The following is a 17,658-nucleotide window of genomic DNA, read 5'->3' as shown; positions in this document are numbered from 1 at the left end:
GTGTACCGATTTTTTACAAAACCCATTTTCCAGGTGAAGAACATTTGGGTTGTTTCTAGTTTTTGGTTAAATATGAATAAAGCTGCTATAAACATATGCCTACAGGTTTTTGTCAGAAATTCAGGTTTTGCTTTGCCTGGGTAAGTACCCAAGAATGAAGTTAATAGGTAGTATGGTAACTTTATAAGTCAGTCAGAGAAAGACAAATACCATATGATTGCACTCGTGTGTGGAATTTAAGAAGGAAAACAGATAAACACAGGGTAAAGGAAGGAAAATAAAATAAGATGAAAACAGAGAGGGAGGCAAACCATAAGAGACGTCGAACTTTAGGAAACAAACTGAGGGTTGCTGGAGGGGAGGTGGGAGGAAGCGGTAATTGCTTGATGGTCATTAAGGAGGGCACTTGAAGTAATGAGTACTGGGTGTTATATGCAACTGATGAATCACTAAATTCTACCCTGAAACTAATAATACAGTATATGTTAACTAAATTGAATTTAAATAAAGAATAAAAAAAGAAACTGATAAACTGGCTTCTAACGTGGATTTATCACTTTCCATTCCCACAGGCAAGGTATGAGAGCCCAAACTGCTCCACATCCTCATCAGTACCTGATGTTGTCAGCTTTTGCTTTCAATTCATTTTAGACATTCTATCAGGTTCATAGTGGTATTCCATCCTGGCTTATTTTCCTTTTAATCTGTAAAGATATGATTTTTTTTTCCTTTTTAAGATTCTTCTAAAATTAAAATCTTAATTTGGATTCTATCTTGGTCCAAACCCTTTTCATAAAACCATAATGCATAAATTAGACAGTATATTTTTAAATTTTTTAAAAATATTTAATTTATTGATTTGAGAGAAAGAGAGAGAGCGAGCAGGGGGAGGAGAAGAGGGGGAGGGAGAAGCAGATTCCCTGATGAGCAGGGAGTCTGAAGCAGGGCTGGATCCCAGGGCCCTGAGATCGTGACCTGAGCAGAAGGCAGACGTTTAGCCAACTAAGCCACCTAGGTGCCCCTAGACTATATTTGATGCTAACTTTGAATGCCATCTCTAAGAGAAGGATAATGCCATCCACAGTAACTTTTCATTCATTCACTCATTCATTCCACAACTACTTGTTGAGTACATATTAGTTTTGAGGGTTTTTAAGTCTTGTTTTGTTGTTTTCTTATTTAAGTATATATTTTTTTCACAAAATGCTTTTATTCAATGGGAAAGCCAATTAAGAGGAATAGACTTTGAGAGTCCAAGAAGTGATGTCATAGTAAGATATTATATTTTTTAAACTTTCCTGAAGTATAAGCATAGATATTCAACATTTATATCTCTCTCTATTTGCTATTTACATGAAGTGTATAGTACAATTATCTGAGATGCAACATTATATTAGTATTTGTCTCTTTCTGTCTGATTTATTCACTTAGCATGATATTGTCGAGGTCCAGTCATGGTTGTGAATGGCAAGATTTCATTCTTTCCTATAGGTGAGGAGTATTCCATTGTGTATATATACCACATCTTCTTTACCCATTCATCCACTGATGCACACACTTCAGTTGTTTCCATATCTTGGTTGTTGTAAATAATGCTACAAAAAACATGGAGGAGGGGGTGCATCTGCTGGTTCTACTAGGTGCTGCTTAATTATCCGGGCAATCAGGGGTGAACAAAACAAGAATAAGGACAAAACAGACACAGTCTTGTTCTCATGCTGTTGGGGGAGGGCAGACCATAATCAAATAAATTTTATAGAAAGAGAGAGAAATTGAGGGAGGGAATGAAAAGCACTTTGAAGACAAAGCCAGAGAAAGGGATCACGAAGTAAGGGATGCTTATGTCACAAGTATTTTCTGGCAGGCCTCTGAGAGGGTGACGCTAAGCAGAGAGCTGAATGAAATGAGGCACCAGCCACATAGCCTTTTAGGGGAAGAACAGCCCAGGCAGAGAACATCAGCAAAAACAAAGGTTCAAAGCAGGAGTGTGCTGGTTGTACTAGAAGAACAGAAGAGACACCATCTTGGTTATGCAGAGTAAGCAGAGGAGAAGTGATGAGAAAGTATTTCATTATAATTTTGGAATGTTTTGTCACTGGCTTAAATAGCGTTTAACTGCTAACTTAATTTTTTTTTTTTTTTCCCCAGGGAGCCTGATATGGGACTCGATCCTAGGACCCTGGGATCATGACCTGAGCAGAGGGCAGACGTTTAACCATCTGAGCCACTCAGGTGCCCCTAACTTAAATTTTTATAATAGCTTAAAGCCCCCCCACACACACGAGGTCAGAAGACTTTGTATAATTTTACACATGTAATTTCATGTTGATTTAATCTATGCTTCAGCAAACTTTCTGAGAATTCTGAAATCTTGTTTCCATCTTGGAAAATAATTAACTTTGCATTCCTTCATGGGGAAACTATAATGCTTATTTAAAACACACCGAGGGGCACCTGGGTGGCTCAGTTGTTAAGCGTCTGCCTTTGGCTCAGGTCATGATCCCAGGGTCCTGGGATTGAGCCCTGCATCGGGCTCCCTGTTCAGAGGAGAGCCTGCTTCTCCCTCTCCCACTCCCCCTGCTTGTGTTCCCTCTCTCGCTGTCTCTCTCTCTGTCAAATAAATAAATAAAATCTTAAAAAAAATAAAAATGAAATCAAACACACCAAAATCCTGAGAAGAGACGGTATACAAACTGGAAATCAAATTGTGTGAAAGAAAAAAAAAAAAAACTAGCATAGAAAACTCAGTGGTTCAGTCTTCTTTCTCTGAAGGTTTAATTAAATGTTAAGATAACATTTTCCTTTTAATGATGATTCTAGTGGCTGGCTGCCTGAGTTGCTGTCTGTTTAGTGTCCTTTGACAAAAAGGAGAAACTGTTATCCAAAGCATATTTGATTATTCCTAGGACATAGTCTGTAATATAATTATCTGCTGGGTGGATGTGAAGCATTCTTGCCTCTTAATACTGACCCCTACCACAATTTGGAAATCTTGTAATTGATTATGTGAAAGGAGATTCCAAAGTGAACTAAGCATTGCTAAGAGCATCATTTCAAAATAGGGTGAGGAGGGCATGGAAGAAGTAGGGCCTATGCACATCCCCTGTTTCAATTCTGTGAACACCATGAACTTTTGACTTTCGTCAATTGCGACTGGACCACCTCCTGAAATACATCCTTCTACTTTGGACTGAAATAGTGAAACATCTATTGGCTAAATGGCCAATCCTGTATTAGTCAGTCAGTTTAAGTTTGTCAGCACCAATCATAATTCCTTCAAAATAAGTTATGTAACCTGGTGGTTTTTGCCTTTATAAGCCTGTACTCCCCACATGCAATTCAGAGCACACTTTCAACTTCAGTCCACTCTGCGTCTAAGACCCCAAATACATGCTTTTGGTTGCTCAACAGCCTCTTCTTCTTGGTCAACAATTATTTTTAAAGTATTGGAAAATAAGGGAGTTTTTCAGGCCCTGGAACAAAACAATTCTCCATTATTGAGGAGGGAAGTGCCTAGAAAACACCAGATCAGAGGAAGGTTGAAAAGGAGATGGTAAGCACAGGATCTGCACCTCATTCTCTGTCTTTACTGTGCAGGGGTGGGAGGCAGTACCCCCAGATAAGAAAGAAGGCAACATTGTCATACCTCATCATAAACATACCTCTAGATAAACTGTATTTTTATAGCAGGAGAGTCCTTACCTGTGGAATGCTTTTAGCAATAGGTACCTGGTCTAACTAAACTTGCCTCTGATAAACATGGGACATACTGATTTATGGAGTATCTATCTCTGACAAATGTCACATATGGATGCACCTATCCGAGTCTAAAATGGAGATTTTTCATGAACAAAAGTGATCTCTTCTTTGAAATTAATGTCCTGGTGTATGTAATTTAGAGACTCTGTGTGTTGACCTGGGCCAGAGCATGTCCTAATGTGGCAAGAAATGAACTAGACAGAGCCTCAGTGACAGTTTCAGATATCTCACAGCGTTTCTTGGGCTACACAGTTACTTGTTTCCTGGAAACCACATTGATTTCAGTGGAGTCACAGAATGCTATAAGAGCATAGAGGACAATTCAGAAATATCCAGCCATACTTGTTTACTTCTGCCACATCACACAGATGTCAGGTGGCTGAAGAATGCTTTGAAAGTTGATCAGAGCTTTTTCTGCATGAAAGTGATAACCGAGTTTGAGTCTCAAGTGTAAAATGCAAGAGTTACAGAAACAGATAGGCTCAGGAAATGCAAATATAGTATAATTTATGAATGGTCAGCAATGTTTTAAACAGAATAAAATTAGACATATAAATAGAGGACAGCTGATTGCTATTTAATTGCTATTTGGAAGCACTATAATGCTGTAATGTTGATATGATCAGTAAGGGGAATGTTAGGAGAAGCAAATGTTTATGCTAGGAGAAGCAAAATATAAGAAAAACACACATGTCAAAAAATATATGATATGCATCAAGGCCTACCACTGATTTTGGATTATTTTGTATAGGCTTCTGAAGCTTAGGTAGTGTGAAATTTACCACTGGTCAAAGGGACAGTGGATTTAATGGCCATGTGTTATTTGGGGATTGATGCATGCCTTTGGCCTTTGGCAATTATAAGAAAGTGGCAATTCTCATTTCTTGACTCTTCTCTTGTTTGGAAGAAGCTAGTGGAAGCATCTACCTTCTAAGATGTAAACAGATGGACACATAACTTGCTAAGGGTGTCTAGACACCTGTTTCTTGGATGCTGTCCATCCTGGAGAGTATGAGCCTTCACATGGGTCTTTCAGGGTGGGTCTAATTTTGGAAACATGGACACAGAAATGAGGGGACTTATTCTCAGGGATGAGGCCCCCAAAGGGCCTCCTCTGAGGGCTGTTCAAATTTATCCGGGCCGTATCCTTCTTTCCTTCTCTGACACTGGCCAAAATGACAATTGGGCATTTCAATCAGAAGAGCAAACCTGGAAGGATATAGGAAAAGTGGAAGCTCTTAGGGCTGGTGGGGGATGCATTGTTTACTCCACACTCCAAAGTCAAGAGGGCTGCTTATTCGGGAGACTGGAAGGGAAGAGAGTAAGCCTTAACGTAAGTGGTAGGGAACAGGGATGGCAGGTCTTTTTTTAAACACCCAAAAATAGAAAGGAGGAAACTTTCTATTATTAGATATTTTTAAAAATTTTAGACCCCTTCCATTCTTGCATAGACATATTTAATACATAATATAAAGGTTTGGGGAAACTGCAAGAATTCAGAAAAAAAGATCACTTGCCTAGTTCCCTTTGTGCAGCATCACCCTCAACTCCACAAAATGTTCTAAGCTATTTTGGGTTTTCAGAGTCCTATTTTTTGGTTAAAAAAGAAAAGAAAAGAAAAGAAAAGGCACTGCAAGCTCCTTCCAGGAGTTCTCCACACATAGCAAAAAGGATGCTCAAGGAACTGAGCTGTAGAGGACAGAAGACTAGCATATTGGAATCTCAAGCACGGTAGAGCAATTGCTGGAGGCAGAGAGAGGGGAATAGTTTTCCAACACACTGGCTTTTGGAATAAGAAGCTAAATCACATTCAAATTGCAAAATAAGCCATAATTGATAGTTTTAAACAAAGTCTCCCACATAGGATTACCAAACTGGCATTTTCCGAAGAATGAACTCGCGTGTAGTACATGAAGCCCCACCTCTCCATCTCAGTGTGGATCTGCTGAAGGCAGAGGAAATCTGTCCCACCAGAGCCCTCATTAGCTGCGTTCTGGTCTCAGTGCAACTGTGGCCTCCCAGATGTCAATGTGGTCGGGGCATAAAGAAGGTTTCTTAGGTGGTCAGGGCATTTTGTGGCTGGGCTCTGTAGATGCAACTGGCTGAATCTGAATCTGAATGCTTCTTTTGCTACTTAGTCTCCTAGCTTGTCTTCCCAGTGATCTCAGTGGCATCACCACTCACGGATGTTCTGGCTTAAACAGACAGAGCTCATGGTTCTGTTTAACTCTCACTGCCAGGGAGTCCTGATCTTGACTTCCACACGTGTCTGCTCCCACTGCCTGGATGCAGGTTTGGCCTCTCCTCTCCCCGCTCCCCTACCCGCATCAAGTGTGCCCCTCCTGGCATCCCAGATTCCAGTCTCCCTTTGCTCTAAGGAATTCTTTTTAGAACTACTAAATTAGCTTTCTTCAAATATAACTTTTAGTAAGACAATTCTGCATTTATTTTCTTTAAAATCTCCCTATTTCTGCAATGCCTCTGATGACTCCTGCAGAATGGCAATAAAACAGAACACCCAGCGATTTGACAAAACCTAGCTAGGCCATTCTGGTATAAGGAGCTGGGTCTGAAGACCACTGCCAGGTTGTTTGATCAGAAGAGCGTGTTTATAAAGCTGTTGAGTGCTGCATACTCCAGGATGAAAAGCCTCGTATCTTCCTTCTATAGAAAGTGAATATGCCCAATTATGCTGAGTTTGTTTTTAATTTTATTTATGTATTTATATTTTTTTAAAGTCCTTCCTTCCTGTAAGGAATCAGCTTCTAGAAGCACAGAATATTATAGCTATTTTCTATCATGTGCTTCCTAGAAGTACTAATGGGGCCTTTGGCCCAGAACAATACAATTCTGACTAATAAAAATGTCTTTGGAGGCATAGATCAGATCCCGAGAAAGCCTCCCAATTTATATGTCTGTGCCTGCACACATTAATTGAATTGCTTTTGTTAATTACATGCCATCAAGACGATATGAGCTTAGATGAAAGGGTATTTTACAGAATAAGATGAAGCATCCAGGGACATCCATTTTGACAATTCTTCAGAGATTTCTGTGCCACTGTTGACAACAAATTTAACTCAGTTTAAGGGAGGCTAGTTGTGGCAAAGAACGCTCTTGAAGCTTCAAAGAGATGATCAGATATCTTATTAAGGTCAAAGTCCACCTCTGGGAAACTGAAGTCTTTTCATTCTGCTGCCTTTGGTAGGTCCAGGTTTAATGGGGATTTAATTAACATGACATAAAAAGAGAAGGGTATTTGGGTGTTGATTTTTCCCCAACAATTCTTTTGTCACATGAATCCTATTCAGAGACTTGATTCCACTCTATCCTAAAGAGCAAATCTTCAGTCCCATGAAGTGCAGGAAAGATTAAAAATGTCTAGCTACTGTGGAAATGTGACATCGTGTATAATGCTTTCAAAGCAGAAGAAAATCTAACAGAGATTCAATATAATGAGGGGACAGTGCATGCTACCTTGGATTAGTTTTTAAATTCTATTTAAATAAAATTTGCCCTGTGTAAAGATTGTTTATTTGGAATCAACTAATATGTTCTGAGCACCAGCTGTGTGTGCTAAGAACTTACACAAAGCAGGACTGCCTGGGTGGCTCAGTTGGTTAAACATCCGACTCTTGGTTTTGGCTCAGGTTATGATCTTATGTCATGGGTCAAGAGGTTGAGCCCTGCGTTGGGCTCTGAGCTCAGTGGGGAGTCTGCTTGAAGATTCTCTGCACCTCCCCCACAATCACACACATGCTCTGTCGCTTTCAAATAAATAAATCTTAAAAAAAAAAGAACTTACCAAACCTTTTTGCATATAAACATCACACCAACTCCAAGACATCCAAGTCAGAGAAGTTAGGTCACTGGCCTAAGATCACACAGTAAAAGAGAAATGTGGAATCTAACTCAGATCTTTGGATTCCAAGTCCAGCTTTGTTATGTGGTATCCTACTGTCTCCTAGAGATAACAGATTTTGATTTATTATAAAGAGAATAAAAAGGCTTTTTTCACTTAGTGTCTAACAGATATAAAATTATAACATTTATAATCATTTAACTCATTTAATGGAAAATCCCTATGATTCAGTTTAACAATAGTGATTGTATTTGTCTTATAGGAAGGATTGGTCCTATGAGAAGGGGTAACATCAGACAAGATCTATGTGAGGTAAGATTCAAGAGGTACCACACAGGGCTCTAGTATTCACTCTCCACCAGCTACTCTTTCTCTCTCATTTTTTTCCTGCAATATTTTGAAATTCCATCCTTTTAAACACATGATTTTGGAGCATCACATTGCACACATTAAGACCTTCCTCGAGTTCAGAGTTCAGTAAATTAACTGTGACATAGAGGATATCTCACATTCCAAGTTGGATGGATTGATAGTGTCTGCTTGGAGCTTCAAGATGAGTAGAATTCTGAATTCAAGTCTGGGTTCAATAGGATCAATTATCAATGTAAGTTAAGGGAGGGGGCGAATAGTATTAGTTCAGCAGTAGTAGTAGTTAAGTAAAAACAGGTTTTATTTGTCACTGCTATATTAACCTACACAATCACTACTACCTTAGTGAGAATTTATCTGATAACTTTCCTAGCATTTAGAGGAAGGGAAGAAGACAGAGAAAGGATCATTCTGAGGCTTGAGCTGGTTATATAACCATATAACTTATTGTGGCACTTCTGAGAGCAGAAGAGGGTCTATTAACAAAATGCGAGGATAATATATGTAAACTACGATTGGGTGGTATGGTCATCTGAGCTCTGGGGAAAGGCAGTCCCTTAAGGAGTTCCTTCTTTATTTCTTTCTTTATTTTTTTAAGATTTTATTTATTTATTTGACAGAGAGAGACAGGAGAGAGGGAACACAAGTAGGGGGAATGGGAGAGGGAGAAGCAGGTTTCCCGCTGAGCATGGAGCCCGATGCGGGGCTCGATCCCAGGACCCCGGGATCATCACCTGAGCTGAAGGCAGCCGCTTAACTGACTGAGCCACCCAGGCGCCCCAGGAGTTCCTTCTTTAAATAAGTCCACCTAAATCTTTTTTCCTGATGCTATGGTTTTTTCACAGCAGTGGTTCCCAGCAACTATATTTCCCCAACAGCAAAGAGGAACTGAAGCAACTGCATATGTTTAGGAGTCCTGAAACCCTTGGAGATTCAATGTGACACACGGGAGAGAAATTCAGTCAATTTGCAATTTTTCAGAGGCTGATTATCCAACTAGTGCATTAACTTCCAGACCCCTGTTTTATTTCTTCCACCAGTTAATTCAGCAATATGTCGGTTCTGATAAGAAGGTTTGATGGGGAAGAAGATGAGGCTATTACATAAAATCAGTTTGGGGAATTACCAATAGATTTCAATTATCCATGGTACTCTTATGGAAGGTTGATTGACTGTGAACCGTGGTGATTCAGCTGGACAGCCTTGCTATTTCTAAGATAGAGCTCTCCTCGTCTTTTTGTCTCTTCGAATACACATTGTATGTGCACTTATAGATTCTCACTTGCCCAGGCCCATTATCTGTGATTAACAAGATTTGTTTTTTCAAATTGATCAATGATCACTTAAATCAGTTTGCAGTAATATATAATAATAAAATAAAAGGATGAACTCCTTCAATATTCAATGTCTTGTTATTGAGGGCCTATGTTCCAGATATAAAAAAGAAAACAATAGTGAGCTACTCTTTTGAAGGGAAGGAAAACAATTAGAGCCCACATGGTATATAACATATGGCATATAGGCTACTAAACTGTCTTTAAATGCAATTATTATGTAAGCTTAAGAGAACATTTAAAATGAAAGGAATGCACCCTGAACATTAGAAAAACACTCCAGGACACAAAGGTGTTAACTTCTCCTGCATTAATCTGTAGCAACTCCTCCTAAATTAAGTTGGATAATCAATCTAATTTACTCATTCAAATCTTGATCATACTTGAAAGCCCAAATTAAAATCCAATTCTCTTTCTGAAGACTGTTGTCTGTTTCAGGTCCAGAGTCTCTCTCTGTTCTTCGCTATAGATGCTCAAAATACTCATTTTTCCCATAATTGATACTATCTTCAGATATTACTATATAGTTATCTCACATAGTTATTTAACTTATGAATTACTATTTGACTTTTCACATGAGAAACCAGTATTATCTCCCAAACTAGACTATAAATATATATGTGTTCTTGTATCTCTCCCCAAGATCTAACAGAATTTTGAATGTATTTATACCAGAACATAGGAAATTGCTTGTAATTGATCATTTTTAATCTGTAAAAAAGAAAATTTCATATGGTTCAACCTGCTAACAATTCTAGAAATGGTTGTGGTATGAGTACAATTATGTTTAAAACTTTAAATTCACATATATATACACAGACATATTATATATGTACAGATAATAAATGATTGAGTTTGGGTTTTTATTTTTCAAGTAGACATCAGCCCCAAAGAGCTCTATTCAGTAGCTTCCAGACATGATTTTTAAGAAATGAATATGATGACTTCTTTTCCCAGGAAAAAAAAAATGTAGCCGAGATAACAGAGCATAAAGTACTAACTCTCTCAGCATAGCAATGCGTATATCAAATTATTTTCTGGCACCGTGTACTTATTGAAAAATTACTCTGTAGAATAATGTTCCTCATAGATAGTCTTTATTTTGAGTGCTTACGATACGCCAGGCACCATTCTAAACATTTCACATCTATTAACTCACTGATCCTCACTTGTCACCTTCTTTTTTCAGATGAGCAAATTGAGGCATGAAGAGGTAAGATAATTTGCTCAAGATAACACAACTAATAATGATTGAATTGGGTGTCAAATTCAGGCAGTCTGGTTTCAATCCTTAATTTAAATACCACATGGACTCTAATCAATAGAAACAGAGTTATTTAAAAATTAGAATAAATGCAACATCATGTAGCTTTGGGAAATGTATAGCATCTGGTGAAGACTATCATTTGGAGTTACAGAGTTGAACAGAACATACCCTAAGGCTTGAAGACCTGCAGTTTTAGCTCTCTCATATAAGCAACTTGAAATCATTTTGAATTATAGTACCTCAGTTTTCTGCATTAAAAATGGACATTTATAGCACTGACTCTTCTATAAGAATTTTATTAGAGGAGAATGAATAACAGATCTTATAACACATGCAAACTAGAGCCTTGAACTGATTAGACCAGTTTATTTTTATATTTGGTTATGAATGTATACATTCAAATAATTTTGTAAAATTATGTTTAATGCTACTTTTCTATAATCAGTATATGTTCTCTAACACAGATATGTGTGTGTCATTTTCTTTGGTACTTGAAAATGATATAAACACCACACAAGCAGAGAATAAATAAGGCTGCTTAACTGGGTGTAGTAATCAATCAATACACATATGCATACATAATGTTACAATATGTATACATAAATTATATATATATACACACATATATATACACTACCCAATATGTTTAGTAATAGAATTTGTCTTGATTTACACCTATGAATATTTTTTATAATTTAACCTTTTTAAAATAATTAATGAGATAATCCAGTGTGATATCATCTAAGGTTGGAGGAGAAGAAACACATCTTTCTCTGGAATTCTGCAGCAAATAGTAACAAAAGCTTTAGGTGGGAAATCGGACGTTTTGCTTTGAGTTTCTGGGCCTTAAGTTGGATTGACTGGAAAAACAAAGCAGATGAATTTATGTTGTTCAAATGACAACTTTGAGCAAGTGTGTGAAAGCAAGATTTGTTTTTTAGTTCTAAAGTCTATATTCTAGGAAATGTAATTCTGTGCCTCATAATAAAATGAGCCAAGCACACCCTTCTCTTTAAGAAAGTATCAGAAGAAGAACAGCCATGAGTGTTTCTTAGATACAGACCTAGGTGCTTCCTATAATAAGATGAGCCACTCAAAACCTGGGAAGATTTTTCTAAAGGGAAATGCAGCGAGAAGCTGTTACCCATGGCCGAGTTTGCAAAGAGAAGAGGTAGAAGCTTTGGTGGACCCGCAGTGTGGGCTTATAATTTTCAAGTCATACCTATCTGAGCTGCTTGAGTTTTCTGATCATTCTCATGAATTCCATTTTTAGTGGCGTCAGAGGTTAACCAGGCCACAGCAAACTGTGGGCTACTCCATTGTTTTTTTCTGTTGTCGTTGTTGTTTTCTGCTTTAGAAAAAGTACTTGGAGAGTCAAACTACACTAGTGATCAAGTTCAGTCAGGACGAAGAGAGTGCTGGTAGGCAAGCTTACCTTCTTACAGGCTGTGATGGAGCTCCCCAGGCCGCCTCTCAAACTGTGGCTGGCACTGTCCTCCCGCTGCGCAGACACCTCATACATCAGTGGTGACTCCAAGTTGCTGTTGGTGCCCCAAAACACAAAAGAGAACACATTCAGGTGAGTCATCTCCATATTCAGAACGGAAGAAACACAATGTGGTTTATCAAAAAACATCTTTTCAGATTGTGCGGAAACTGCAAATCCTGCTGACACTGACATTTCTGTTGGCTTCACTCCTATAATTGGTGGAGCCACTGTGAGCTCTTCTCTTGGGAATAGGAAACTGTGATCCAGTGACTTCTCATGGCTTACGTGGACGCAGTGCATCTGTCTGACTTCCAGTCCTGCTAGTTTTTCTTAAGCAAGCAGTTTTAAAACCCAAGTAATGCTTTTTGAACACCACATTAATTCTGCTCGGAATTAAAAATGTAAAAATATTCATCTTATTTCTTGAAATGAATGACCAAACATAATTTTAATCAGGAGTCAGGGCAGTACCATGAAAAGAATGTGGGCTTTAGAAAAAGGTACATCATCTCTTTAGATCTCTGTGGCTGGAAACATAATACCTTAACTTCTCTGCCTCCAAAATTCTAGACTTCTCCCCCTCCCCCCATGTCTAATTGAGATCATTACCAATCCTGCTTTTCATGGTATGACTGGAAGATTTTGAATTCAGTCCAATTGAAATATAAAAAGACCTCTGGGTTTATGTATTTCTAAATATTTCTCTTCTGAAAACATGAAAACTAGGAATTTTAAAAAAAATGTATGGGTATCTGAAGTCTACACATTTTATTTTTATTGTTCTTGACCACATAGAATATGTACAACTCCTCAAAACATATTTTTTGAAATATGATTTAATAAATCTTTGTGTACTCATCAAGCCAACATTTAAAAATGTTCTCTTAAAAGAAACAGTGAATAGAAGATCAGTTAAACAATGCATTTCTAGCTAATATGTAACCCTCATGTTTTAAGTTCTAAATTAGTCAATTTTCATTACATTGCAATTAAACATAAGTCAGAAATACATAAATGAAGTCTTAGTATTTCCATTATTAACTATTATGAATGGCTTTTTTTTTTTTTAATGACTGCTGATGGTGTATATAACAGACCACAGATTCAGGTAAAAATTACACAGAATAATTCAAGTAAAATCTATTTTATTTTAAATTTTCATATTATTTTCTGAGTAATTGCCACCCTGAGGACTAGAATGAGCTTAATTTAAGTGAAAGGAGAGCACTCATGTTAATCTTGGCTTAACTGGGAAAAGGCAGTGGAAGGAAAAAGGAAAGGAGGCTGGTACTTGGCTCCAGATTCCTAGCTACTCTGCTGCCTGCTTCTTTGGATCTGTCTCTTCATTTTTAAATGAATGTTGGGAATAAAGTCTGTGGTCCTTTCTGGCACTAGAAATCACTTGCAAAATATCATGGAGAGCCCAAGCCCTATTTTTACAGGTGTCTCACAATGTGGGGCCCGTAACTTTTAGCTGACACTTAAGTGTGTCTATACCTCACACCCAATAGCAGATGCCCCTCTGAATGCTTTCCTGGCCTTAGGACAGTCTGGCTCTTACCCAAATGCCAAACGTTTATCATTGGTAGGTTCCAAGCCACTTCTATGTGGAAGGTAAGCCCATAGAACAAGCTAACTTGGATATGTAATAACTTGGCTCATGAGTCAAGGAAATCATACTTTCCAGGGTTAGGACATCTCCCATGTCTCTCTACAGGGTTAACAACCTTAGGAGTGAGACGGAGGCAGGCTGAGAAGTACGGTTGAGACAGATCTGATGTGAAACAAGGTAGGAAAAGAGCTTCAATAATCTCTGATTGCTCTAGAGGAGAATGACATCTACCTTGGGGAGAGTTAGTTAGGTCCAAAGTAAGCATTAATGGGAACACAGAAAAAAGTAAAAAATCACCCATGGAAATTCCTCATTTCCCCATAAAGCACGTTGTATATGACTGCAAGTAGACAAGGTGCTACAGTAATTTTCATGCATAAAAAAAGTTTAAGGACTGCTGCGTTAGTCTAGTGGAAGGAAGAAATGACAAGTCTACCCACATATACCTTGGTATGAAAGCCTGACTGCCTTTAAGATGATTGTGAGATCCCAGTTGGAAATGAAGGTGAGGAAGGACTTTGAAAGTGTTATTTGCCTATAAGGCTCACTCCATTTGTCCTAATGCTAAGTCTGTATAGCACTAATACAGAAAGTAATTTTAAATATATATATGCATATGTGTGTGTGTATTTATTTATTTATTTATTTATTTATTTATTTATTTATTTATTATTGTGAGAATTAAACAGGGTAGTAGACTCACATTAGTGGGAGTAAAATCAGTGCATTACTCGACAGAAGTCCCACTGCAGCAATATTCAAAGAGAAAGCAACTTCTAATCCCCAGAAACACATTATAAATCAATTTGGTGATGCCTAATATACAAAACTATGTGTAGAGAGGCTTCTCTTTTAAACCATGTGACATGGGTGTGAGTTCCCAGTAAGTGGCTTGACAACGCAGCCCCATCTGTTCCCATGCCTTTGGGATGGAGATGGAATTTTTAACATGTTTGCAAAGATGCTGTCTTTGGTCTCTGGGGAAGCAGAACATTGGCTGCTACAGGATGAGGCAGAGACTGCAACATGAGACTCAGGCATTTATTAAAATGAGGGCAAACTGACATTAAAAGAACTGCTGTCAAGACACAGTGCAACCTTATAAGTTGCTTCTAATGGGGAAGCCTGCAAGTTCTTCCCTGGGACATTTTCTTTGATTTTGACAAATGTTGACAATATTTCTTAAGCACATCCTTTCAGGCTGGTTTCATGCTGAAACTGCTAAATGTGCTTCAATGAGGAGGTAGATCAAAGTGGAAAAGAAGGTACAAAAGCAAAGTTTGAAGTAGTGACTTTAAAAAAATACAATGGGAAGAGAAGTAGTCTCCCTTACAGATAATATCATATGTGAATGAGGTGCTGAGTTACCACCACAGGACAATCATCAAGGATTCATGCAGTGTGAATAAGTAGGTCATCAGTAGTGACAATGGCTTAGGGAATAGTCAGTGACTTCTCCAGAGAGAGATAAGTGTCCTGTTACTGGAAATCAAGTTGCCTATATTTTGCTACTCAAAGTTTGGTCTGTGAACCAACAGCATTGATATCGCTTATGAGCTGGTTATATACCCAGGAATTCAGGTCTCTCCCTAGAATTACTGAATCAGAATCTGCATTTTAACATTCAACCTGGGGGATTCACCTGCCCGTTAAGATTTGAAAAGCATTTATCTGACTTGTTAAATTAAATACATATTCCCATTTGCCCTTGGATCCTTGCACATGGTATTTCTTCTTTGAAGAACACCCATCCCAGGCCCCCTCCTTCCTCTTGAATAATACCTACTCTACCTTTTGGGTCTCCATTTATAAATCACCTCTTGCACCTCCTTCCTCCCCAAGGAGACCACTACTCCTCTCCAACGCATCATCAATACCTCATGCAAACACAAACACACTCACACTCTAACCACGCCCTCTATTCCCAACCTTACCCTAACCCAAGAAATAGGATGGACACTCTTCCTGTGTGTTCCAACAGCACCCTGTACCATGTCCTGTTACAGCACTTGTCAAATGGCATATAATTTTGTAATATTTGTCTGTCTCCCCTTTAGGCTGTAAATACTGAAAGAACCCGGACCTGTTAGGATGGAGAACAGCGCCAGCCAGTGGTGGATGCTGAATTAATACTTATTAATATTCTTACCTTCCTGAGCATCCTGGTGGACGTCAAAAGATTAGGCACAAAAGAGTGTTTGAATTCAATGCTCAATTTTCTGCAGTGGTGACAGATGGTGAGATAAACCATCCTTGAGGGGATCATTTAAAGAGCTTCCCAGGATAGTTTTAGTGAAAAGGGATCCTGCTGCTATTGTTGCTCAAATGTCAAGTAAACGAAGTGTAAAGTTAAAATAAATTTAGCAGATTCTAAAAGGTAGGATTTGTTCTTATCTCCTGCCCACTTATAGAATGTTTGCAGTAAAATGTAGTAATTACCATTCCTTTGATTATCTCTATCCTATTAAGGATATTTACTCTTGAGCTTTATACTAAATCCTTCCATCTCAAAACTGGAGAAAAAATAAAAGCTCACCTCTATCAGAAGAGAACTTTAAAAGGGAATTGAGATGGTCTCATTAAATTCAATTTAATGACATACCACAACTAAGAATTTAGAGGACTTTATAACACAACTTCACGTGGTTCAAAATGAAAGTGTGCTCAAGTGGATGTCCTTATTTTACTCTCAGCCAAAGGGATTAACATGTTACATGAAGCTCAGAGGTTTAGGTCAGTCTTTCAAAAACCAATTTGTTTTTAAAATCCCATGATGTTTGTTTCTCTTACCTTCATCTTCTTTTTTAAAAATTTTTAATTTTTTTCCTTTTTATTTAAATCAATTAGCCAACATATAATACATCATTAGTTTTTGGTGTAGTGTTCAATGATGGTCATTAAGGAGGGCACGTGATGTGATGAGCACTGGGTGATATAAGCAACTAATGAATCACTGAACATTACCTTCACCTTCTGACTAGTCTATTGACAAAGGCTTTCTCCTTGACCGAACTTCAGTCAGGCTCCCCCAAGTGTCTTTTCAACTAGATCTTGACCTTGAACTACATCCTTGCCCTTGACCCACTGAGCGCAGTTTTTAGCAAGGAACCCTGCTAAGTCAGTTTAGTAAGAATCCCTCCACCCTTGACATCTGTCCTCATCCCTCACCCTTGATAACTACGTCCTTGGTTGGCTTTTAGCAGGAATACTGTTAGGCTATTTTAGCAAGGATCCCCCTACCCTCAGTATTTCCACTTAGTACACTGACCCCCTCACTCTGCCTATTGCCTCTAAGTCCCCATTTGTCCCTGTTATATGTGGAATTGAGCTCAGTGTTCTATACTGATGTCTTTCTCTCCTACTGCAGTAACTCAAATAAAATCTGTCTTGCATTTTCAGCAAATGTTTGCGGCAAAAGTTTTTGTATACAGTATGTGTTCTTACACTCTCCTGCTCCTTCTTTTCTTTCCTAGGTTGGAGACATCAGAACATGATTTTCTTATCATGCCATCCATACAAATTAAATATGTCACCAGTTCATCAGAGGCTGAAAGACCTAAATGGTCCTCATTAATTCTGTAAGACTTTAGTAAGCTTATCAGAAGGAACAACTATCCAGATTTTGGAAAATATTTAGAAACACTGTTAAATGTCCTACTTCAATATTTAAGGGCAACTGAGTAACTATATAATGGTGAATTCCAGACTTTCCCATCTCTTGGACCAGTGAAATAACAATAAAAACATCAATAAGATTATAAAGTGGCCATCCTTTTATTCCCAATAAGAACATTAAAAAAAAAAATCCCTACCTCTGCTTTCACCATAATTCTTCAAAGAAAGAACATTTTAACAATGTAACAAAAAACTATGATAGATGATTTAAGAATGAAGAATATTTCTTTTTAAGAAAAGATAGTTGACACACTTGATTATCATTTTTGTCCTCAAATCAGTGAAACTATT

General features: G+C 38.0%; 1 protein-coding gene across 4 annotated transcripts in view; it reads right to left on the bottom strand.

The window, feature by feature from the left end:
• SPHKAP (SPHK1 interactor, AKAP domain containing) overlaps positions 1–17,658 on the bottom strand; it is a 151,872-nt gene that overhangs the window by 105,591 nt on the left and 28,623 nt on the right. For all 4 annotated transcript variants that reach the window (XM_006746696.3, XM_031017499.2, XM_081813459.1 and 1 more), the window contains one exon: positions 12,027–12,132. In XM_006746696.3, the coding sequence (XP_006746759.3) occupies positions 12,027–12,132 (106 nt within the window). The remainder of the gene's footprint in view (positions 1–12,026; positions 12,133–17,658) is intronic.

The sequence above is a fragment of the Leptonychotes weddellii genome, chromosome 3, assembly GCF_054177405.1.
Source record: "Leptonychotes weddellii isolate Sample4059 chromosome 3, ASM5417740v2, whole genome shotgun sequence".
NCBI lineage: Eukaryota > Metazoa > Chordata > Mammalia > Carnivora > Phocidae > Leptonychotes > Leptonychotes weddellii.
This window is presented reverse-complemented; position numbering and strand designations above follow the sequence as displayed.